The following is a 22,383-nucleotide window of genomic DNA, read 5'->3' on the forward strand; positions in this document are numbered from 1 at the left end:
GCACACTTTAAAGCAGGGGGTGTCCAAACTTTGGAACTTTTTAAGGCTTGCGGACTTCAACTGGGGAATGCTGGGAGTTGACTCCCAGAATTCCCCAGCAGTGGTTAGGACAGTGTTTCTCAACCTTGTCAACTTGAAGATGTCTGGACTTCAACTCCCAGAATTCCCCAGCCAGCATTCGCTGGCTGGGGAATTCTGGGAGTTGAAGTCCAGACATCTTCAAGTTGCCAAGGTTGAGAAACACTGCTCTATGGGGCCCTATGTGGGATTGCTCCTAAAGTTATCTCAGCGCCCGGGAGAGGCTGGTTCAAGATCTCGTAGCGTTCTGATCTTGTAAGCTTTCCTAGCCAAGAAGCAAATGATCTTTTGTGGATCCCTGGAGTCATACAGAATAAATTCCCACTGTTGTGCACTTCCGGACACTCTGAGAAGTTTAAGAAAGAGGCGTTGTTCAGCAGGCACCTTCACAAGTTTGATTTGTAAGTGGTTTTATTACCTGCCCTCACCCCACCCCACCCCTTTTCCTTCCCCCTTTTCCAATAGAGGAAAAATATTGCATTGGATTTGGTATTTTAGCACAGCCGTTTGGATTTTGCTCTCAACGCTCTTTTCCACGCGTTTTGTCTGAATAATCTTGAACGGGCTGCTAACTTTTATGATCATTAGACGCGCTGGTTGCAAGAGAAGCTAATTTTCTGAGTGGATTTCTGTGGGCCTAATAGGGAGCCTCAACCGGCATCCTTATCTGGGTCTCTGGTTTTTCCACCACCTCAGAAACGGTCCCAGGAGTTCCCCCAGTTTTGGAAAGATCACGAGAACAGCGGCGATGATCAGCATGCAGAAAGGGATCATGGTTCCCAGGATGTATTTCGCCAAGGAGTTACCCCAGGCGATCACGGGGCAGCCGCCATCAATGCTCCCTCCTGCACCCCAATACTTGCAGTTCGGAGGGGCCCACCCGCTGTTGCAGTGGCACTTGTGAAGGTTGTTGCAGACACCCCTGCCTCGGCAGGTTTTCCGCGGCTCGCAGGTCAAATTCAGTGTGGTTTTGGGGAGGCATTCGCGATCGATGCACACTTTGTACGGGTCACACACGATGCCGTTGGGGACAGACCCGATGTGTGGGTGATTGGTTTCGGCAGGGTGAGAAACAGTCCAGCACTTCGTCCCTCGCACGATGTTCACGTGGACCAATAGGTCTTGCAGGTTGGGCACCTTTTTCACATTGACACACTGGACTTTTCCGCACATGCTGTGCGCGGGATGGCATTTCACGTATTTCTTCCCGGTGTGATCAATGCCGCAGTTGCCGTAGGGAGTCCCGAGGATGTTCAGACCCAGGTAGCAACTCTCGCCAGCTGATCTGGACTCTCCCCTAAAGATTCTGCGGCACAAGGAATCGTGATTCCAGCACCTCTTTTTGTAACAGTAAGAAGAATATTTGCTGCAGGGTGTCCCGTCTTGCAAGTAATAGTCCTTGGGGCACTCGGCCGATTTTCCATCACAGTATTCGGGGAGATCACATTCGTTGGCTTTAGCCCGGCAGATTTCTCCTTTGGGGATGTACGCACATTTTCGGCAACACTTCCCTGACCCGCAAATGGCATTTCCCCTCAAACGACACTCAGAAGTGCAGCAAGGATCGTGCAGGCATGCGTGTGGTTCCCCACAATCACATTGTTCGCCCACATCCAAAACCCCGTTCCCACAATGCTCGAATCTGGAAGGTATCTCGGGAACGTTTTGCAAGCATCTCAAGAGGCCCTGTTCGGAAAGGTCTATGAAATTCAGAATGCTGCAGTTACTGAACAGGTTAACCGAGGCGTAGTACGTGCGCATAAGGCAGCTGGTGTGCTTGCCACAGACGCAGTAGGTGTCGTCATGCTCCATCCCAATATGGGAGGCCAACTCGTGAGAAAACCCCCTTGCGAAGAGGGCCAGCTCCTTCCGGTAGACCTGGAGCCCTGCCGCAAAATCTGGCTCGCAAATACCCGACTGGTAGGAGTGTCCGAAGGCATTCTTGTAAGGCCGGTGAAGGAACAAGAAGGCAGTGTCGTACGCTGTGCCGTTTTGCATGCCGGTTTGTCTCCACTTGTTGAAATTATGAAGAATTTCCGTGAGGTCTGCAGGCATGTCTATTAGGTTTTTTTTAGTCCAGATCTCGAGTCCAACCAGGACGATGTGGGTGTTCAGGATCCGAAAGGTAGCGTCCGCGATGTTCACCATGTCCAGCACTGTCGTTTGCACTCGGCTGATACTAGCGCCTTCTTTGTCAAACACATTTTTGTTGACCACAATATACAGTTCAATATATTTGAGGACGACTTCGGACTGGAGATAACTGTACAATCTTCTGGTTTGTCTGGGCCGCGGATCATTTGCTTGCCGCTTTGTTCTCCCTACTACCCCTGCCATGTACGGTGAAAAAATAGGCTGGGATTCTGCGGAGAGATAGAGGAGGTGTTGAAAGGCAGAGGAATTCAGCAGAGGCTCAATACCGTAAATCCTTGCTCCAATTTTCAACAAACCAGTGAGACCGAGGCAGGTCCTGAGAACGGCCAGCGAATCAACCACGCCTTCCACGTGGCCTTGACGGTAGCACTCAACCGGCATGTAGGGATGGCTCTCCATGCGCTCTCCCTTCGAATCGTATGTGAAGACGGGGAGGTTTTTAGCTAGCAAGTGCTTTGCGGGGTTGAGCCGGATGATGTAATCCCTTCCTGCTGCCTTGATGAGGTAAGATAACTCATCCTTTTTGGCCTTCCCTCCTCGGGCTGCTAACTGCCTTGGGATGATCACCTCGTAAGAGGAATAGGCCGGAGGAAGCAACGAGCTGCAGTGAATGGTGGAAAGGGTGAAGACCACCAGCGGGAGGAAAAACCAGCACCCAAGAGGTCTACCCGCGCGTGTCATGACTCGAACTGTGTTGAGTTTCACACGTGCTTTTCCTGGAGGAGAGATTGATGTGGGTGTCCAAAGGGGAGGTGGAGGGGGGGAAGTCAAAGGTTGGTTTGGTTTGGGCGAGTCAGTTAATCTTGTGAGAACCTACTTCAGATCATCGACGTCTCAAAAAGCAACGGCCGTCGCCATCACTTTGCTGGAGTCATCAAGATTCTTCAGGCACGTCCAACTGTCTGGCTTGGTGGTCGTCTTTGTTTAACAAGAGAGCCAAAACGGAGAGGGCACTAGGGAATGGGGGGACATCTCAAGACCTCCGGACCCTTCCTCCTTCCCCACTTGTTCTGGATGAATCTTGTAAAGAACACGGTGGCCAAGAATGAATTTGCCACTGATCCAACCACCGCTTCTCTTACGGGTCTTCTCCAGTGGAAGATTCCAGAAGGCAACTGTTTCTCCAGCCTCTTTAAATATGAATATTCCACTTAGCCTCCCTCCCGCCAGGGGCTTCCCAGAGTGACTGAACAGCCAATTTCAGGACTGAGTGTGTAGAAACAAGCTATACCTGGATTTCCTCTTTTGGTATCCTGGCTATTTTTCAAATTTCCAGTTCTGTCTTTGAGGATCTAGTCCAGTGTTTTTCAACCTTTTTTGTGCAAAGGCACACTTTTTTCATGAAAAAAATCACGAGGCACACCATCATTAGAAAATGTTAAAAAAATTTAACTCTGTGCCTATATTGACTATATATAAAGTGCTTTTCCCACGGCACACCTTACACTATGTCACGGCACACTAGTGTGCCACGGCACAGTGGTTGAAAAACACTGATCTAGTCAACCCCTTCCAGCTATTTCACAGCCTTTGTTATTCGCCTGGCACAGGAAATCTGTTTCATGCCCCCCCCCCCATAATAGGTATAGAATTGACCCCAAAAGACCCACAAGGATCAGCTGAGCTTGCCCAGGAAGGAACAGCTAACCACGTACGTCCACCAGTCTTTTTTGGCTTAGATGCAAGGTAGCTGAAGGGCAGAAGTGTTTATGCAGGCAGGCCACAGGCCTCAAGCAATGCAAAATCTATTTCAGCTGGTGCTTTCTCTCCGGAAAAATCGATGGTGTAAGACGGCAAAGACAGAACCGGGTTCCCTGTCAATTGATGTTACCTTTAAAAAAAACAAAAAACCCCAAACTAGTTGAAAAATACTTTTTTTTAAAAAGAAATTGAGACAGAAACTTTGATAAATTTTACTAAAATTATTTTATGTACACCAATGCATAATATTTACATTCGTATAATACTGATTCGAAAAACAAAAACCGTGATACAGCAAACTTGCCTAAAAGCGGGGAGGGAAGTGAAAGGATGATGATGAAGGCATGACGGAACCTTACGGCTGAGGTCGGATACGCCAGTGTTTCTCAACCTTGTCAACTTGAAGATGTCTGGACTTCAACTCCCAGAATTCCCCAGCCAGCGAATGCTGGCTGGGGAACTCTGGGAGTTGAAGTCCGGACATCTTCAAGTTGACAAGGTTGAGAAACACTGTCCTAACCACTGCTGGGGAATTCTGGGAGTTGAAGTCCAGACATTTTCAAGTTGCCAAGGTTGGGAAACACTGGGATACGCTGAGGCCGAGAACGTACATGCGCAACGCCATTCCCGCTCTCGAAACCTTTTTCTCACGGATTCGGTCCCTCGGGAATCAACAATCGCCACCAGGGGCTCCGCCCATCAAAAGCACCTTCCACAGGTGCAAGGAAGAAATTCGAGATGGAGAGGGACACCAAAAGCTTTGCCAGGGAAGCCCAATTAAACCCAGGAGCATCAAGGCATTCCGTCGTGCTTTTACGAAAGATGCCTCCCCCCACTTGCAAGGAAAAGTGGTTTCCGATGACCACAGATATTCCTACAGCAGCCTTCCCAAAGTAGACGTGTTGGACTACGGGGCCCAAACCCCGATGGTGAGAGCTGTAGCCCCAACCCATCCAGAGGCACCCAAGTCAGAAGGGTGGAACGTCGGGATCGATGCATCGTTCGGGGAGGGACCACGACTTCCATCCATTCGCTTCCTGCCGTATCTCACCAAGGAGCCACCATGGCAGATAAATTCCTGTCCTGCGTAAAGATTTCTCTTTAGCCCACTCGGCAGAGAGGGCAAGAACTGAGACGGGCCCTTCCCGGAAGCCGATCGCGGAGTTGCTGGGCGAGAGAAAGATTCTCCTACTTTCATTGTAGAGTTAGTAGTACATAACAACAGATGCAAAGGATAATTGATCCGAAGAACCCAGACCCTGAGCCACATTCAAATGAGTAACGGTGGCAGGCAAAGAGTAAAAAGTAAAAAATAATCTCCAAAAATTCCCCAGAATAGTCGAACAAAAAATTAAACAAAACTAAGTATTTAATCTCCCGCCTCATTTTCTGGCAGCAGTCTCGACTTCCAAAAGATGAAACGGGTCTTGGAGGACGGGGGGTGGGGGGTGTCTTCTGGGAGCAGCTATTTGAGGATCCAGCCCCTTCCCATGGAGAGCAGAGACCACCAGGGAATTCTTGGGATTTCTGACCCTTCCTCAGCCGGAGGATGACAGGCTGGGTGAGGCTGAGGACAAGGACAAGTGTGTCTTACGTACGTCTACAAAAAGGGGAACCCCTCGGCTGTGGTCAGCCACGCCCATCAGCCACCGTCCAACTCTTGAAAACGTCTCACGAGCCAGAAGAAACGGGAGAAAGGGAAGTCTCAAAGGAAAGGCTTGTTAAATATTTTCCAAGCCGTGGAAATGCCGTTTGCCACAGAAAAACGGAATGCCACCTTGCGGGCATCCTTGGCGAGAAAACACCCAAGGATCAGACTCTCTTGTTTCCGAGCGGCTGAAGAAATTAATTGCAGCAGAAAATGATTGACAAGCTGGCGCTGAACTTCAACTCACGTTTTGGCTTCTGCAAAGCGTGGGAAACTTTATCCTATTTCTGCAGGGTTTGAGGTTTTTTTTTTTCCTGGCCGAGGACTCTGTTTCCCCCTGATTCAAAGGCTCCTTCTCTGGCATGGCGTCATTTATCCCCCGTGGGCATCTCCAAAGGACGTCTCCCCGTCCTGTTTCTCAACGCATTCTCTTCGTTATGTTTGCAGAGCGGGCGAAAAGTCCTGAGATTATCAACTGAACCGGCGCTATAGACAAAAAGAGACTCCAGCTTTCCAGATGTTTAGCCCTAACATTTTGCCCCTGCTAGCAGCAAAACCTTCCTGTTAAAAACTGAAGAACTAAAAACCAAGATTACATACAAATTAATAAAATTCTATTCTAAAAAACCAAGACTAAAGCCAGGCGCTCGCGGGCCTTCCTTCCCATCAAATGGCTCTGGATAAAAATTGCAAGACTGCAGCCAGCAGCAATAGCAGTTAGACTTATCTACCGCTTCATAGGGCTTTCAGCCCTCTCTAAGCGGTTTACAGAGTCAGCATATCGCCCCCATCAACAATCCGGGTCCTCATTTTACCCACCTCAGAAGGATGGAAGGCTGAGTCAACCTTGAGCCTGGTGGGATTTGAACAGCCAAACTGCAGAACTAGCAGTCAGCTGAAGTAGCCTGCAGTGCTGCATTTAACCACTGCGCCACCTCGGCAGCTGTCATAGACAAAGCCCAGAAGGAAAACATTTGAAGGATGAGCCCAGAAAGCAGAAAAAAAGAAGCTGGGCAAGGATGATAGGACTCAGGAAGGATTTTAAAAACAACAAAACACCATTACCCCAGAAATAGCAAACCCCAGAGCCTGCATATAACCTGGGATCGGCATTTCAGCGGCCGCGGGGCAAATGGTGCCAGAGTGGTATGGTGGGGCTGTCCCCACCAGGCTTCAAAAGCAAATCTCTTGTCCGAGAGATCGCAGTTCCCTCTGAACTGGTACAAAACCCACCAGCTCCCGTTTCTGTCCCCCAATGCTTCGCGTCACAAATCAGAGGAAAAAGGTAATTCTCGGCTCAAGAAAATGGGCCTCCAGACCGGGAAACACAGCGCTGGTTTTTTTTTTTAATCAGTCACCGCTTTTTACAGGGCTGTCTTGGATCGCCAGGCAGCTGAGTAGCCCATACATCTCTGGCCGGTTTCTTCAAGTAATGGATGGAGCTGAAGGCCAAGGGAGACCCCCCAGGACTGAGCTGGCGCACCACTGGTGGTGCCAGGCAGCTGGAGAGATATTGCCTCGTCTGGATACTCGGGAGAATACAATCATTTGCCCCACTTAAAATCATGAATGAAGGGCTAGGTAAAAATCATGTCATATATAATATATATATATATATAATTTTTTGAGGAACCGAGTTTCTTAAAAAAATATTACAGTACCAATGATTCTCATTATCTACATCTATACAGCGTTTCTCAAAGCTGCGTGGAAATTTAATGAAATAATTATGACTTATTAATTTACATAAAAAATACTTTTTACAGTTTGCAGCGGCCTTGCACAGCTGGGTGCTTTCCGCCCTTATCATCCCAAACCGGAACATCTGGGAAGGCGCCCGGCTGGGCAAGGCTGCTTGAACAGATAATTCACAAAATGGTCTTTAAAAAAAACTAAAAAAAAGAAAAAAGAACGGGTGAGAAATATGTGTGTTTTGATAAGAACAAGCAGCTCCAGCTACTGTGACTCGTGAGCGGCCGTCTGCTCTTCAATCACTTGCTTTACTATTTCTGCCAGTTTTAGCCGGTCCACTTTGTCGGTAAATCCTCTACCTAAAAAGTGGAAAGAGGTGAACTTGGGTTAACGCCCGGCAAGCAAGTGGGAAATAGACACACGGCCAGGAGAAAAGAGCCTTTAACTTAACTTTAATTTTTAATAAATTTATATTTAGGACTCCAGGCGGCTTACAGGAACAAGATTAAAATAAGAAGTTAAAAATAGAAAAACTATTTTAAAAACGACACACCATACACTCAATCTGAGAGGGGCTGGACCTCGTTCGTGAGGTCAACAGCCCCAGGCCTGCCGGAATAGCCAGGTTTTAGTGGCCTTTCAGAAGGCCGAGAGAGCGGGAAGGGTCCGGATCTCTGCAGGTAGATCGTTCCGCAGGGCCGGAGAAGCTACAGAGAAGGCCCTCCTCCAAGGGGCCGCCAGCCGGCATTGTCCGGTCGACGGCACCCGGAGAAGGCCCATCCTGTGAGTTCTTATCGGCCGTTGGGAGGTATGTGGCAGGAGGTGGTCTCGCAGATATCCAGGTCCTAGGCCATGTAGGGCTTTAAAGGTGATGACCAGCACCTTGAAGCGCATTCGGAGACCGATCGGAAGCCAGCGCAGCTCGCGGAGGATAGGTGTAACATGGGTGTATCTAGGTACACCCGATATCGCTCGCGCGGCTGCGTTCTGGACCAACTGTAGTCTCCGAACACTTTTCAGGGGCAGCCCCATGTCAAGCGCACTCCAGTAATCGAGCCTAGAGGTGACGAGGGCATGAGCCTGTCGAACACATTTCTTGATCAGGACAAGGAGGCAGGGAAGAGAGGCATGGTGATCCCAAGTGGAGCTCTGGAGGGAGAGGGACTGTTGTGGCCTGCTGGCTGCCGGGCAGCCGAATCGGAGGAGGAGGCGTGGGATCAGGGGCAGCATCCTGAGACCTCCGAGAGGGAAGAGGGAATGGAGCTGGCAGAGAGAGAGAGAGGCACAGAATCCGTCAGCCCTCTCCGGACTTCTCTCCATCAGAGAGTCAACAGCCCCCGGTCTGGAGGTGGCTGATGAGGAAGAGGAGGAGGAGAAGCCGCCCAGAGTCCTTCAGGATTGGGCCGCCTATAAATTTAATAAATAGAATAGAGGAACAGCTGGGCCCAGTGCCTGATGCACAGATGCACAGAAGGCAGAGGAGAGGAGAGCAGTGGAAATCTATGGGCCGGTCCTTGGGATGGAAGAGCCACCGCTGCTAGCAAAGCCCCACCCTAGCTCTGGGGATAAAAGGCAGGAAGTGGAGATAAATAGATGTGGCAGAGGAGAGGAGAGCAGTGGAAATCTATGGGCCGGTCCTTGGGACGGAAGAGCCACTGTTGCTAGCAAAGTCCCACTCTAGTTCTGGGGATAAAAGGCAGAAGGTGGAGATGAATAGATGTGGCAGAGGAGAGGAGAGCAGGGGAAATCTATGGGCCGGTCTTTGGGATGGAAGAGCCACCGCTGCTGGCAAAGCCCCACCCGAGCTCTGGGGATAAAAGGCAGGAAGTGGAGATAAATAGATGTGGCAGAGGAGAGGAGAGCAGGGGAAATCTATGGGCCGGTCTTTGGGATGGAAGAGCCACTGCTGCTGGCAAAGCCCCACCCGAGCTCTGGGGATAAAAGGCAGGAAGTGGAGATGAATAGATGTGGCAGAGGAGAGGAGAGCAGTGAAAATCTATGGGCCAGTCCTTGGGATGGAAGAGCCACCGCTGCTAGCAAAGTCCCACCCGAGCTCTGGGGATAAAAGGCAGAAGGTGGAGATGAATAGATGGGGCAGAGGAGAGGAGAGCAGGGGAAATCTATGGGCCGGTCCTTGGGATGGAAGAGCCACCGCTGCTAGCAAAGCCCCACCCGAGCTCTGGGGGTAAAAGGCAGAGGGCGGAGATGAATAGATGTGGCAGACGACTTCTCATCTCCCGACCGGACAGAATTGTCAGCCTGCGGCGAGAGAGACTTTTTGCCGGGGCTTCCGGCGGTCCTAATCAAGGGATCTCTTGAGAGGGTTTGTTGTGTTTGGGGAGCTGGGTCTGAACGGGGACCTTTCAGAATCTACAATCAAAGTTGGCAGAGCCTTAGAAAGAGACAACACTTTACAAGAGGTGCTTGCTCCAGGTTACAAATCTAAAGTTGCTCTGAAACCCCTTCCTCCAATACCTGGGCAATTCTAGAATACTGTAACAATTACAACTAAATTAGATTTCCTTTTAAAAAAAAAAAACCCTCTTGACTGCTGTCAGTCTTCATATCCCCTTGTGACCTAAGCGCTTGACCCTTCCAACAGATTTGGGAGACTCACCATTCCAGCTAAACGTCTGCAGAGTGTCTCTGAGTAATTTACATTCCCGGTTATATTTCCAGGCTTCCTGCATAACTTCGTTCAGTTTCTCATCTTCATTTTCTCCTGGTCCAGAACAGGGGGGGAAAAAAGAAAGAAAGAAGAAAACTCTCCTGAGCATTCTAAGACTTTTTTATCGACAACTTGGGAAGTTATTTCGACATCATTAAAAGTTGAAACTTTTAATCTGCGGGATCCAACAGAATCAACGTTGAAGGGTAACACGATTGCACTTGTATACTGTTGCTCTTTAATTCTAGTGTAAAAATAGGACGAGCTGAATATATTGATAGATAGTAGAAATACACCGAAGGGAGGAGTAGAGGGATAGAAGAAAGAGGGGTAGAGAGGATGGGAGAGAGGATTGGAGGGAGGGTGAGAAGGGAGGGAGGGAGTGTATTGGGAGAGAGGAGTGATAGAGGGGGAGGGGAAGTAGGAAGTAGAGGGGAATGTTGGAGGGAAGAACGAAAGTTGGAGGGGGGCGAAAGAAAGGGTGTATGGTGGGTCGAAGTGGTATATTGGGTTTGTATTTTGGGGGGTATTGTTGACAAGAGGGAGGGCTGTGTTTATTGTTCAATGTTATATGCCCCGGTTATGCACAGTATATATGTGACTGTACGAAATGAAAATGAAAATAAAACATATTTACAAGGGGGGAAAAAATCAACGTTGAAGGAAAGTTGAAGAAAAGAAAGACAAAGGTGTTTGGATGGATGCAATTATTTTCCTGCCGCTCTTTCCAACACTCTTGAGAGGCTGTGGAAGTGAACAACCAGAAGTGGTCAGAAGAGGGAGGACAGGATGAGGGATCGGAGAGAAAGGACGCTGGAAAACGAAGAACCCGTGACTTCAAAGTCCCACCCAATGGTTGTTTCCAATGGGGGCTACCACCCTCTCTCTGAGGTCTCTCTGCCTGGACCCTGTAATGTTTCTGCTTCCATATCTAGAAATGTTTTTTTCCTCCCAGGCATCTTAAAATTCTTCTTTGAACCAACGAACTGGGCACAAAACTTCAAACTGGACATTCAAAAAAAAAAAGTCTTGGCTGTTACTCAGGTTGCTTGCGAGATATAATTTCAAGAGCCGAGGTGGCGCAGTGGTTAAATGCAGCACTGCAGGCGACTTCAGCTGACTGCAGTTCAGCAGTTCGGCTGTTCAAATCCCACTAGGCTCAAGGTTGACTCAGCCTTCCATCCTTCCGAGGTGGGTGAAATGAGGACCCGGATTGTTGTTGGGGGCAATACGCTGACTCTGTAAACCGCTTAGAGAGGGCTGAAAGCCCTATGAAGCGGTATATAAGTCTAACTGCTATGTTGCTAACTGCTATCCTTTTCCCTGACCCACCTCAAGCTCTAGCAGGAGCAAAAAGCAGCAGTTCATTATTTTAAGTTAAAAAAAAAAAAACCAGAGTAATCTTGATTTGTTAAGATTCAAGAGTGGGGGCTTTGATTTCCAGATCACTTCCAAGCTCTTTTGCTGGAGAAAAGGCTGGGAAAGCACGGCAGCATCTCCCCCCCCCCCCCCCGCCATGCCCCCCCCCAAAAAAAGCATTTCGTCTTAGGATCTGCCACCTTTACCAGCCTGTGGCAGGATGCACTGAGCAATCACATCCCGTAGCTTCTCCAGGGCAACGTTGGAGTCCTTGCCGCTGTTCTCAGGATCGTGGATGTACACGCTTTCCTTTGGTTTCGTTCTGCAAGGATCGAGAGAAACGTGAGTTGTGCCTAGAGCAAGTAACAAGGGACACCCTCCTCCTCCTCCCAATTAGTCTGAACAACATTAGCCTGGGCTAAAAAAAAAAGAAGCAACAGGGAAGGGTTGGGGCATGTCCTGGCCTGGCTAAATATTTCCTCCACCCGCCTTTATTTTTCATTCTTCCCTCCTAGCGTCAGGAGAAGCTTCTCAAAACACTCACCCCAGAAGTTTCCTTTTGCGCAGAATCGGGTTGTTGACCGAGTGCAGCGGCTTGAGGCTCACTTTGAGATCCTGTATCCTCATGTTAGCCAGTTGCTCTGCGTGGGCCTGCTGGATCCCGGCAACCATGGCCTGTTAAGGATTGGAGAGAATCCGTTAACCCTTTCAGCCTTCCGGTCCACGATACAGCAGCAGGTGGGAGGATGGGCTGGAGCACAAGACAGGGAGCTCCACGGGGGCCAAGGACATCTTGGGGAGAGTAGAACCCCAAAGGAAAGAGCATCAACAGGAAAGGCAGAGGATTGAGTTTGAGTTTAATTTTATTTATAGGCCACCCAATCCCGGAGTAACCATCTCCGACAGCAACTCCCTCCCTCCAAAGGTTCCCACTCCTGAGGCCTCGACTTAAAAAAGCATCACCTGAGGTTTGAGGAGGGAGGGGCTGCCTTGCTGGACCCTCTAGAGCAGTGGTCTCCAACCTTGGCAACTTTAAGACCTGTGGACTTCAACTCCCAGAGTTCCTCAGCCAGCAAAGCTGGCTGAGGAACTCTGGGAATTGAAGTCCACAAGTCTTAAAGTTACCAAGGTTGGAGACCACTGCTCTAGACCCCCCCACTAGGGAGGAAAGACTGGGCCATCGACTGCCCTGCGTGCTAAACAGACAATTCCTTTACAAATAAGCCATTAAGAACCTTGTCCATCATCAGCTGGGCAGAAGGCAGTATGTTGTCGAGAGCCTCGGTCGAGTTGAGCCAAGGGTGATCCAGAACGCCTTCCGTGGTCAGTCTCTCTTCCGGCTTTACCTTCAGCAGCCTGTGGGATTTTTAAGGAAACGGGCCCATCACTCAGTTGACCCTTGAAGGCAGGGGTGTCCAACCCCCGGGCACTTTTAAGACCTGTGGACTTCAACTCCCAGAATTCCCCCGTCAGTCGAAATCCACAGCTCTTAAAAGCTGCCAAGGTTGACGACTCCTACTCGAAGGTTCCCAGGCGGTTTTTCAATGGACTGAAATCGTTTGGTGGAGGCTCCTAAAACCAGCAAAACGGAGGGCGAAAGCCCTGCTGGCCATCGGCCCAACCATCGGCTGGCAGGAAGGAGGCAGAGCGGGCAAGAAGAGGCCGCGCTTACTTGCGCACGATGTCTTTCGCCATTTCTGAGATCTGGCTCCACTCTTCCTCCGGGAACTCAAAGCTTCCCGTCATGATTTTTTTCCTCATGTCCTTTGGAATCGTCCGGCTGTGATGCTTCGAGTAGAAGGGCGGGTAGCCACACAGCATCACGTAAATGATGACGCCCAGGGACCATAAGTCACAGCTCTGATAGGAAGAGGGGGAGAAAAAAATACAAACGTTGGATATCTGATGGACGTTGTCTCTCCCCCCCCACCTTCCCCCAGGAGAAAAGTCCTCCCCGCATAACTGAGGCAGAGTCAGCCAAAGGCAGTTGGGGGGGGGGGGGGGGGCAAACGCCTTACCTTGTTGTAAGTGTATGGGGTTGGTGAGGTAGGGATAATACCACACTTCTCTTTCTGATGTCGCCTCTGTGCCTCCAGAACCTGTTTGGTGAAGAGGAGATAACCTGCAATCATCCGAGCCGAGGTGGCGCAGTGGTTAGGGTGCAGTACTGCAGGCCACTTCAGCTGACTGCTATCTGCAGTTCGGCGGTTCTAATCTCACCGCCTCAAGGTTGACTCAGCCTTCCATCCTTCCGAGGGGGGTAAATTGAGGACCCGGATTGTGGGGGCGATATGCTGACTCTGTAAACCGCTTAGAGAGGGCTGAAAGCCCTATGAAGCGGTATATAAGTCCATAAGTCCACTGGCAGCTCCACCTTTTGGAACGAACTCCCCACGGAGATTCGGACCCTCACCTCTCTCCAGGCCTTCCGGAAAGCTGTCAAAACCTGGCTGTGCCGGCAGGCCTGGGGTTGATGAGTTCCCCTCCCCTCTCGAATTGTATGGCTGTATGATTCTTGTTTATTTTAATTACGTGTATTGTGTTTTTATGTTCCCTTTTTCCCCCTTTAAGTTGTTCGCCGCCCTGAGTCCCTCCCGGAGAAGGGCGGCATACAAATAAACTAAATCTTAATCTTAATCTTAATCTAACTGCTATTGCTATCCAGATCTCATGGCCCGGGGGGGGGGAGGGGGTGTGTGTTCCTGATCCGCGGAAAGACCCTGATGAGCCCCAGGGAGGAGGCCCTTACCTGAGGTGCTACGTAATAAGGAGTGAACTGTGGTGTCATCAAGTCACCTTGGTCGATCTTGGCGAACCCGAAGTCGCAGAGCTTCACGGGAGCATCCTAAAGCAAGCAAGCAAGCCGCTTAGGTGAAACGTGTCAGCCTCAGGACACGGAGCACACGCCCTCTCAGAAATGTTTCTGGGGCTGCTGAAGGAAGGGAAAGAGATACCAGAGCCGAGAGAATCAAGACAGAGGGAGGTCAGGGTAGGAAGGGGGAGATGAATGAATGGCACGGGGCCGAAGGAGGGGGATCCTGGCATGAAGCGGCAAGGAAAGAGGAGGAGGAGGAGGAGCCAGAAGGAACCGCTGGAGGGAGGAGACCCGCCTCTCCTGCAGGCCAACGGCTGGGAGGAAAACCAGAGGAAAGGAGGCTGCATGGCTCACACTGATCGAATAGTAAAACAACAACAACAACAACCCAACATCCAGGCCGATCAACGTCCACCTTACCAAAGAATTATCTTTGAAAAGAAGATTCTCAGGTTTCAGGTCTCGATGGGCAATGTTTAACGAATGACAGTGCTGCAAGGCCAAAGCGATCTGAAAAGGAGGGGAGAAAAAAGGCACAAGGGATCAGAAGGTGGTCACAGATCCCCTCCTGAGATGTGGATAGTCCCGTCCCCCCCCTCAAGGCCAGCTGCTTCTACGGGGGTCTCCAGGCTCATTCCGAATCCAACCCGTGATTAGCCTCCAGAAGGGATATTCTGTCCCTTCCTGGCTCTGCCACGGCTCCTGCTAGGTTGATTTCAGGAAGTGAGCATAAATTGGGGAAAAGCTCCCTTTTGAGGGGAAGGGGATTCTCTTGCCAAGGAGGCTCGGCTGGGATTTTAAGCCAACGGAATTTTAGCGATCCTGGAGTGGGGAGGAAACCCATGGAAGAAAAGTTGGCCTCTTTCACAAGGAGGGAAACGGGGTTGTGCTTGACGGCTCCCCGCCTTGGGCTAAGCCACACGATCCTCACAGGAGCCGAGCGATGACGCCTGCAACTGTGGAATGTTCCAGAACGCAGCTCGAGGGGAGGGAAGACGGGCGTGTAGAGAACCGAACACGAAACAATAAGACACAATCCCACAATCTCAACTCAAGGTGCATGATGGGGTTTTTAAAATCTGTTTTCCTCCGTTTTTCAACTCTTCGCTTTTTTAAAATTTATTTTCTGTAAAGCCGCCCGGAGTCCTTCGGGATTGGGCGGCCTATAAATTTATTAAATCAATCAAATCAAATCAATCTTTCCTTTTTCATTCCCCAGGGCAAAGAGCTTGCACAGCTGAACAAAATGGGTTTTTTTTTCCTGGGCAATTTCAATCAATTCCCTCCCGAGGAGGCATGGCAGCACCCTCAACCATCCCACCCCCCCACCCACACATTGAGAAAGGAAAAGAGCCCCCCCACCCCCCATCAAAACCTGGGAAACAGATGTTGAGATTATAGCAAAGCGGGTAATCTTTCGAGGGGGGGGCAAACATTGCTTTTTTAAAAAAAAATTGTTTTAAAGCTTGCCTCTTTCCAATCCGTCTGCTGGAAATCTTTTTTTCTTTTTTACAGCTCTTTTCTTCCATATTGTTTTCTTATGCCAAGACGGAATAGGGAGGGTTTTTTTGGGAGGGTTAAAACTTGCCTGCTTTGTTACTTCGCTTGCTTGCTTCTCAGTAAAGTGCCGATGTTGGCTGATTCTGTGGAACAGCTCGCCCCCTTCCATCATCTCCATAACAATGAGCAGCCGAGACCTGGGTTTCAAAGGATCCCGTTTTTGTTACATGGGTTAAAAAAAAAAGAAAACCAAGGCATTCAGAAAAAAACCTCTGCCCCCATAGCCCCCCTTTCTGGTAATGGAACCAGACCCAGGAAGATATTCTGCAGAAATTCTACTGCTCAGGGCAGCTTAAAGGAAGAGCAACGCGATGGATTTGCAATTTTAAAAGGAAGGGCCACAAATATGCAACTGAAACAATACCATTTCCAAAAAGAAAAAAGCCACCATTCTCCCTCTCCTACAACCCTCCACCCCCACCCAACATTGGCTTGTCGTACTCTTTGTGGTCAAGCATGCAAACCATAGTCCGTCCCCCCCCCTTATTTATTTCTGTGTCTTCCTCCCTCACTTTTCCTTCCAGGCAGTAACCCTTTTGAGGTTGGGGCGGGGAGGAGGAGATGTGCCTTATATAGCAATAGCAGTTAGACTTATATACCGCTTCATAGGGCTTTCAGCCCTCTCTAAGCGGTTTACAGAGTCAGCATATTGCCCCCAACAATCTGATAGATAGATAGATAGATAGACAGACAGAGATAGATAGATAGAGAGAGAGAGAGAGAGAGAGATGATAGACAGACAGACAGACAGACAGATAGATAGATAGATAGATAGATAGCAATAGCAGTTAGACTTATATACCACTTCATAGGGCTTTCAGCCCTCTCTAAGCGGTTTACAGAGTCAGCATATCGCCCCCAACAACAATCCGGGTCCTCATTTTACCCACCTCAGAAGGATGGAAGGCTGAGTCAACCCTCAGTGAGATTTGAACCGCCGAACTGCAGTCAGCTGAAGTAGCCTGCAGTGCTGCATTTAACCACTGCGCCATAGTCCAACCGCCATATTTATTTCAGTGTCTTCCTCCCTCATTTTTCCTTCCAGGCAGTAACCCTTTTGAGGTTGGGGCGGGGAGGAGGAGGAGATGTGCCTTACACGCAAAACGGAAGTTCTCTTTTGCGATCCGGCTGTGCCACCTTACCTGGGACTGGACTCATGGGGGAACTGTACGCTGTTCGCGTAGACTTCAATGATCTGGACGATGTTGGGGTGTGCCGCGCACATCATGTGAAGCCGGACCTGGTGCAAAACGGGAGAAAACCCACTGAAACCCCACGGATCCACGGCAGGAAACTAACCGGTTTGCCAGGAGGAGCCTCTCCTTTACCCTTTTCACAAACCAAATTCAGCAGAACTGGAGAAGGCCAGATCTTTCCAGCTCCACTACACTGAAGGCCAACGGGGCAAAATGGCCTTTCTAATAATGCGAAGGAGAAGAAGAAGAAGGAGGAGGAGGGAAGTAGTAGTAGTAGTAGTAGTAGTAGTAGTAGTAGTAGTAGTAGAAGAGAGGAGGAGAAAGGAGAAAGAAGGAGAAAGAAGGAAAAAGAAAAGGAGAAGAAGAAAGGAGGAGGAAGAGGAGGAGGAGAAGAAGAGAGGAGGAGAAGGAGAAAGAGAAGGAGAAGAAGAAAGAAGGAGAAGAAGAGAGGAAGAGAAAGGAGAAAGAAAGAGAAAGAAGGAGAAAGAGAAGGAGAAGAAGAAAGGAGGAGGAGGGAGGAGGAAGAGAAGAAGAAGAGAGAGGAGAAGGAGAAAGAAGGAGAAGAAGAAAGGAGGAGGAAGAGAAGAAGAGAGAGGAGAAAGAAAGAGAAAGAGGAGAAGAAGAAAGGAGGAGGGAGGAGGAGGAGGAAGAGGAGAAGGAGGAGAAAGGAGAAAGAGAAGGAGAAGAAAGGAGGAGGAGGAGCTACTCTGGATGGCACCATCAAAACCCACAAACTCATCCATAGGCCAGCAGCGGATGACAAATGCAACAGGAGCAGATCTCAAAGTTGGTTCTTAGGATCACTCTGTCCCATCATCCTGTGTGGAATCGCGCTGGCCTTAAGGGGAATCTCGGGAGGCTTCTGGCATTGACTGAAAGAGCCTGCTTTGGAACTGGACCAGGACCAGGCTCAAGGAAGCAAATTCTTGACAGGAAATTAATACTTTTGTCCAAGCAGAGTCACAATCCGCTTGGCGCTGTATCAACATCTTCAATAAATAAATAAAAGCCAAGCTACCAGCATCTTTCTGGGCTCAATTTTACAGTGAGGCTTTTCTAAGCAAATTCTTCCAGGTATCTTCCTGCATCTATTTAGGTCTTTTTATGTATTCAGATCCAATTTAATAACTCAAGGGCAACGCCAGGATTCATTACAAGGCATTGTGCTATGGGGATATTGTCAGACAATCACTTTATGCTTTGCAACAACATTTTAGTATTTGGGATATTAGGTTTATTCATTGGTTTAAAATTGTCAGTCGCTTTGTCTGGGCTCAGGGGAGTCCAACCTTGTGGACTTCAACTCCCAGAATTCCCCAGGCAGCCAAAGTTCCAAAAACGTTTCCCTACATAAGAAGTACAGTACCTCATTTCTCGCTTTGGGGCGATCGAGAAGGATTTTCAGTGCAAACCGTTCTTGAGACGATTTTTTGATGCAGACTCTGTGCAGTAGAAAAACATTTGGTTAATGGGAGTCTGTGGAAGACTTTGACGGCTGCGTTTATTGTCTGATGATGAACACGAAGGAAAGTTATGTCCCAATCCAACCTTTGATTTCCATTCACAGTTTAATTCAAGAGAGACCGCCTGCTGCCAGTCACCTCCACTAGACCGATTAGATCCCACAGATTAGGCCTCCTCTGAATTCCATCCGCCGGCCAGTGTCGACTGGCGACTACCCGGAGGAGAGCCTTCTCTGGGCTGCTCCGACCCTATGGAACGAACTCCCCGTGGAGATTCGAACCCTCACCACCCTCCAGGCCTTCCGCAAAGCCCTCAAAACCTGGCTGTTCCGACAGGCCTGGGGCTAAAGAGCTGTTGCCCCCGTCTCGAATGGTATGACTGTTGTGAGTTTTTAAATTATGTATTGTTATCTTGTTGCTTTTAAATCTTTTTGTCTGTATTCCCCTCCCTGGTTCGAGTTGTGCGCCGCCCTGAGTCCCCTTCAGGGGAAAAGGGCAGCATATAAATTTAATAAATTGAATTGAATTGAATGGAAGAATCCCCGATTTCACAGCTCTCCCCCAAGTGCAAATCCCCGAGCAATACATAAAGATCTTTTTTTACCTTACTGGGCCACTGATTCCAGCTCCCAGCTTCTGAGTCCAGTTGATGTGGTAGTCTTCCAAAATAGAGGTTTCCTGTTGGTTTTGCAAAGGAGAGGAAAAGGGTGAAAGGCCGATGGTCCCACCTGCAGTAGTTGAAGATAAAACCGAGAGGCTGACAGCAAGAGGGAGTTCTGCGCACCGCGGGTCTGGGCTGCTGGATCACAACCCTCATCATCCACAGCTCCAGGGGGGTCACACATTAAATTAAAACAGCAACCCTCCCCACAAGTCATTTTTTGGGGGGCCAGTCCGGTCCCTCCACCGGTCTTACCGAGGTGGTGCAGTGGTTAAATGCAGCACTGTAGGCTACTTCAGCTGACTGCAGTTCTGCAGTTCGGCTGTTCAAATCTCACCGGCTCAAGGTTGACTCAGCCTTCCATCCTTCCGAGGTGGGTGAAATGAGGACCCGGATTGTTGTTGTTGGGGGCGATATGCTGACTCTGTAAACCGCTTAGAGAGGGCTGAAAGCCCTATGAAGCGGTATATAAGTCTAACTGCTATTGCTATTGCTATTGCTATTGCTATTGCAATCTATCTATCTATCTATCTATCTATCTATCTATCTATCTATCTATCTATCTATCTATCTATCTATCTATCTATCTATCTATCTATCAGATTGTTGGGGGCGATATGCTGACTCTGTAAACCGCTTAGAGAGGGCTGAAAGCCCCATGAAGCCTTATATAAGCCTAACTGCTATTGCTATCGCTTACAGGAATTGGGGTCTAGCTGCCAGCCGAGGATGAGGGGAAGCGTAGTCCAGGACTGGGGCTGGGGATGATGGGAGCTGTGATTCAACTTAACCGAGAGGCCAGCCATTCCTCCACCAGCGGATGATGGGAGCAGTAGTCCAACTCAAGAGAGGCAAGACGGGATGATGGGACGGGGTGCGTGGGGTGGGGGGGGGTAATCTACCTCCTCTGTGAATTCTGCACATGCTCAGAGGGCCCCTCGCTTACCTTGATCATCCTCTCCGCGTCGGGCTCCTCCGACATCCTCCTCCTTCTCCTCCGCCGCCGCCTCAGGCCCGGCTCGGGGGGCTCGGGGGGCTCGCCGGGGGGGCTAGGCGGGGGGCCGCCCCTCCAAGTCGGAGTCGTCGGCGTCGTTGTCCCCGCTGCCTCCACTACCGTCGCCGCTGCCGCCTCCCCCTTCGCCGCCTCCTCCGCTGCTGCTGCTGCCGCCACCGCCGCCACCACCGCCTCCGCCGGGCTGCCGCCTCATCCCCGCCCAGCAGCCGAGGGAAGGGAGCGGGACGTCGGGGAAGCGGAGGCCCGGGGGGAGCCCTCTCCAGGCGGCGGGGAAGAGCGAGGCCGCGGGCGGCGGGAGGGAAGGGCCGCAGGCGACTCAGCCCGGCCGCCGGGGCTCGACTGACGCGGGGCAGCCGCCGGCCATGGCCACCGCTTCGCACCCCCCTTCCTCCACGGGCACCCCCGCCTGACTCAGGAGGGGCGTCCGCCGCGCTCCCCGCAGCCGCCGCCTGCCCGGATCTCCTGGATTCCGCGCCGCCTTGACAGGCAAGCCGCGCGGGGTCGAACACCGAGTGGAGCTTGGCCGCTGCCGAAGCTCTCGGGGAAGGAAGCAGTCAGGCGGGTGGCCGGGGCAGCCCCGTGCCTACGCGCGACGCCCTGCCTCGGAGGCCCCTCCCTCTTTTCTTCTCTTTCTCCAGTTAAGGCTCCCCCGGGGCCGCCGGGTCTTTCTTCGCCGGGGCGGCGCCTCGGGATGACGTCACGGACGGGGTTATCTGAGGGAAGGAGACAGCCCTTGCCTCGTCCGAGGGGAGGGCGGGGCTTCCACGGGGCGGGGAAAACCAGTGGGCACGCCCCTTCGCTGTCGTGGTTAGGGGAGCGGCGGATCTCCTTTCCCCCCCCCACCGCGCCTGCGTTTTGTCCACCGCCCGCGAGGTGTCGCGCGGGGCGTCTCGCGAGATCTCGAGCGTGGCAGGCAGGACGAAGGGGGAGCCGCTGGGAGGCTGGCCGCCATTTTGGGGAGAGGCGCGACTGACAGGCGAGGCTTTGATTTCAGGTAGAATGTTGTTGTTTTTTTCAGGTAGGATGAATTAATTAATAATATCCTTCCTCGCCAACAACCAGCAGAGGCGAACGCCCGCCAAATAATAACCCCGAGAAGTGTATCAAAAGCACCGCCCTAATTTCCCCTCAGAGTGGTTGTCTCTATTAGGAACATCTGGAAAGTTTATAATTGTTATAATTTGCATTTGTGTGCATATATATATGTGTGTGTGTGTGTATCTGTACGTATGTATGTATGTATATATATATATATATATATATATATATATATATATGTATGTATGCATATATATGTATGTATGCATATATATATAATCTATCTTTATCTATCTATCATCTATCTATCTATCATTATCTATCATCTTTCTACAGCCATATCTCTCTCTCTCTCTCTCTCTCTCTATCTACAGCCATATCTATCTATTATATCTATCTATCATCTATCTATCTATCTATCATTATCTATCATCTATCTATCATCTATCTACAGCCATCTCTCTCTCTCTCTCTCTCTCTCTCTATCTATCTATCTATCTTTCTACAGCCATATCTATCTATTATATCTATCTATCATCTATCTATCTATCTATCTATCTATCTATCTATCTATCTATCTATCTATCTATCTATCTATCTATCATCTACTGGGATTTGAACCTGGGCTATATTACTATATTATCTAGATACCTTTCACCCTGGCTTGGCTGATAACGGATTAGAGCCTGTGGCCTAATGGCTAAGATGTTTGCCTAAGAAGCAATACAGCACAGGTTCGAATCCCAGCAAGGGTATGGCTAGCTGATGACAGCTAAATAGCTTGAAATAGATCTATACTAGTCTCCCTTTATTTATTTACGAGCACAAATGTAACAAAGGCAACAGTAAAATATTGGGCTTTCTGTCTGGATGCTCTCTTGTGATGAACCGATGGACAGAGAATGGAAGCAGTTAGCTTCCTCCCATAATTGGGGCATACCAGGCGTTGTGACTTTAAATATATACCTTTCTCCCTGGCTCGGGCGGATCAGAGCCTGTGGCTTAGTGGTTAAAACATCTGCCTAATATGCAATACAGCACAGGTTCAAATCCCAGTAAGGGTATGGCTAGCTGATGAGAGCTAAATAGCTTGAAATAGATCTATACTAGTCTCCCTTTATTTATTTATCAGCACAAATACTACATACATACATACATACATACATACATACATACATACATACATACATACATATTCTTTTTTTTAAAAAAACCTGCCAGTTTCTGAGGGGAGCAAGTGAGAATTTCACTCTTCGGCCCTTAAGACTTTGATGCTGGGTCATGCTATTTAATACAGCGTATCAATATTAAAACGTAAATATATACTATAGTTAT

General features: G+C 49.6%; 2 protein-coding genes across 3 annotated transcripts; both read right to left on the bottom strand.

Annotated features, from left to right (window-relative positions):
* Positions 1 to 452: 452 nt before the first annotated feature.
* On the bottom strand, positions 453 to 2,913 carry LOC106553608 (disintegrin and metalloproteinase domain-containing protein 21). The gene has a single exon (XM_014072145.2). The coding sequence runs from the start codon at positions 2,911 to 2,913 to the stop codon at positions 742 to 744; it is 2,172 nt and encodes a 723-aa protein (XP_013927620.2). The 3' UTR covers positions 453 to 741.
* Positions 2,914 to 7,254: 4,341 nt separating this feature from the next.
* On the bottom strand, positions 7,255 to 20,399 carry MAPKAPK5 (MAPK activated protein kinase 5). Of its 2 annotated transcripts, none has more exons than XM_087705454.1 (14): positions 19,942 to 20,399; positions 18,939 to 19,012; positions 18,238 to 18,313; positions 16,818 to 16,915; positions 15,704 to 15,812; positions 14,536 to 14,625; positions 14,050 to 14,145; positions 13,319 to 13,399; positions 12,973 to 13,160; positions 12,536 to 12,656; positions 11,845 to 11,975; positions 11,507 to 11,622; positions 9,891 to 9,995; positions 7,255 to 7,632 (listed from the first exon to the last, which is right to left on the bottom strand). In XM_087705454.1, exons 1-14 carry the CDS (start codon positions 19,975 to 19,977, stop codon positions 7,538 to 7,540), a joined length of 1,416 nt encoding a protein of 471 aa, XP_087561580.1. In that variant the 5' UTR covers positions 19,978 to 20,399; the 3' UTR covers positions 7,255 to 7,537. The 2 variants fall into 2 exon arrangements, with proteins under 2 accessions (XP_087561580.1, XP_087561579.1); XM_087705453.1 differs by having other exon boundaries at positions 11,501 to 11,622.
* Between the last annotated feature and the right edge of the window lie 1,984 nt (positions 20,400 to 22,383).

Source organism: Thamnophis sirtalis, unplaced genomic scaffold (genome assembly GCF_051295495.1).
Source record: "Thamnophis sirtalis isolate CommonGarterSnake01/CBP01778 unplaced genomic scaffold, rThaSir2_p1.2 scaffold_2, whole genome shotgun sequence".
NCBI lineage: Eukaryota > Metazoa > Chordata > Lepidosauria > Squamata > Natricidae > Thamnophis > Thamnophis sirtalis.

Coding starts and splice junctions, on each gene's coding strand:
- LOC106553608 (XM_014072145.2), bottom strand. CDS start 2,913: ATGACACGCGCGGGTAGACCTCTTGGGTGCTGGTTTTTCCTCCCGCTG.
- MAPKAPK5 (XM_087705453.1), bottom strand. CDS start 19,977: ATGTCGGAGGAGCCCGACGCGGAGAGGATGATCAAG. Junction 18,314..18,938: donor GGAATCAGTGGCCCAGTAAG/GTAAAAAAAGAT, acceptor TCTACTGCACAG/AGTCTGCATCAAAAAATCGT. Junction 7,633..9,890: donor GCAGACGTTTAGCTGGAATG/GTGAGTCTCCCA, acceptor TCCACTTTTTAG/GTAGAGGATTTACCGACAAA.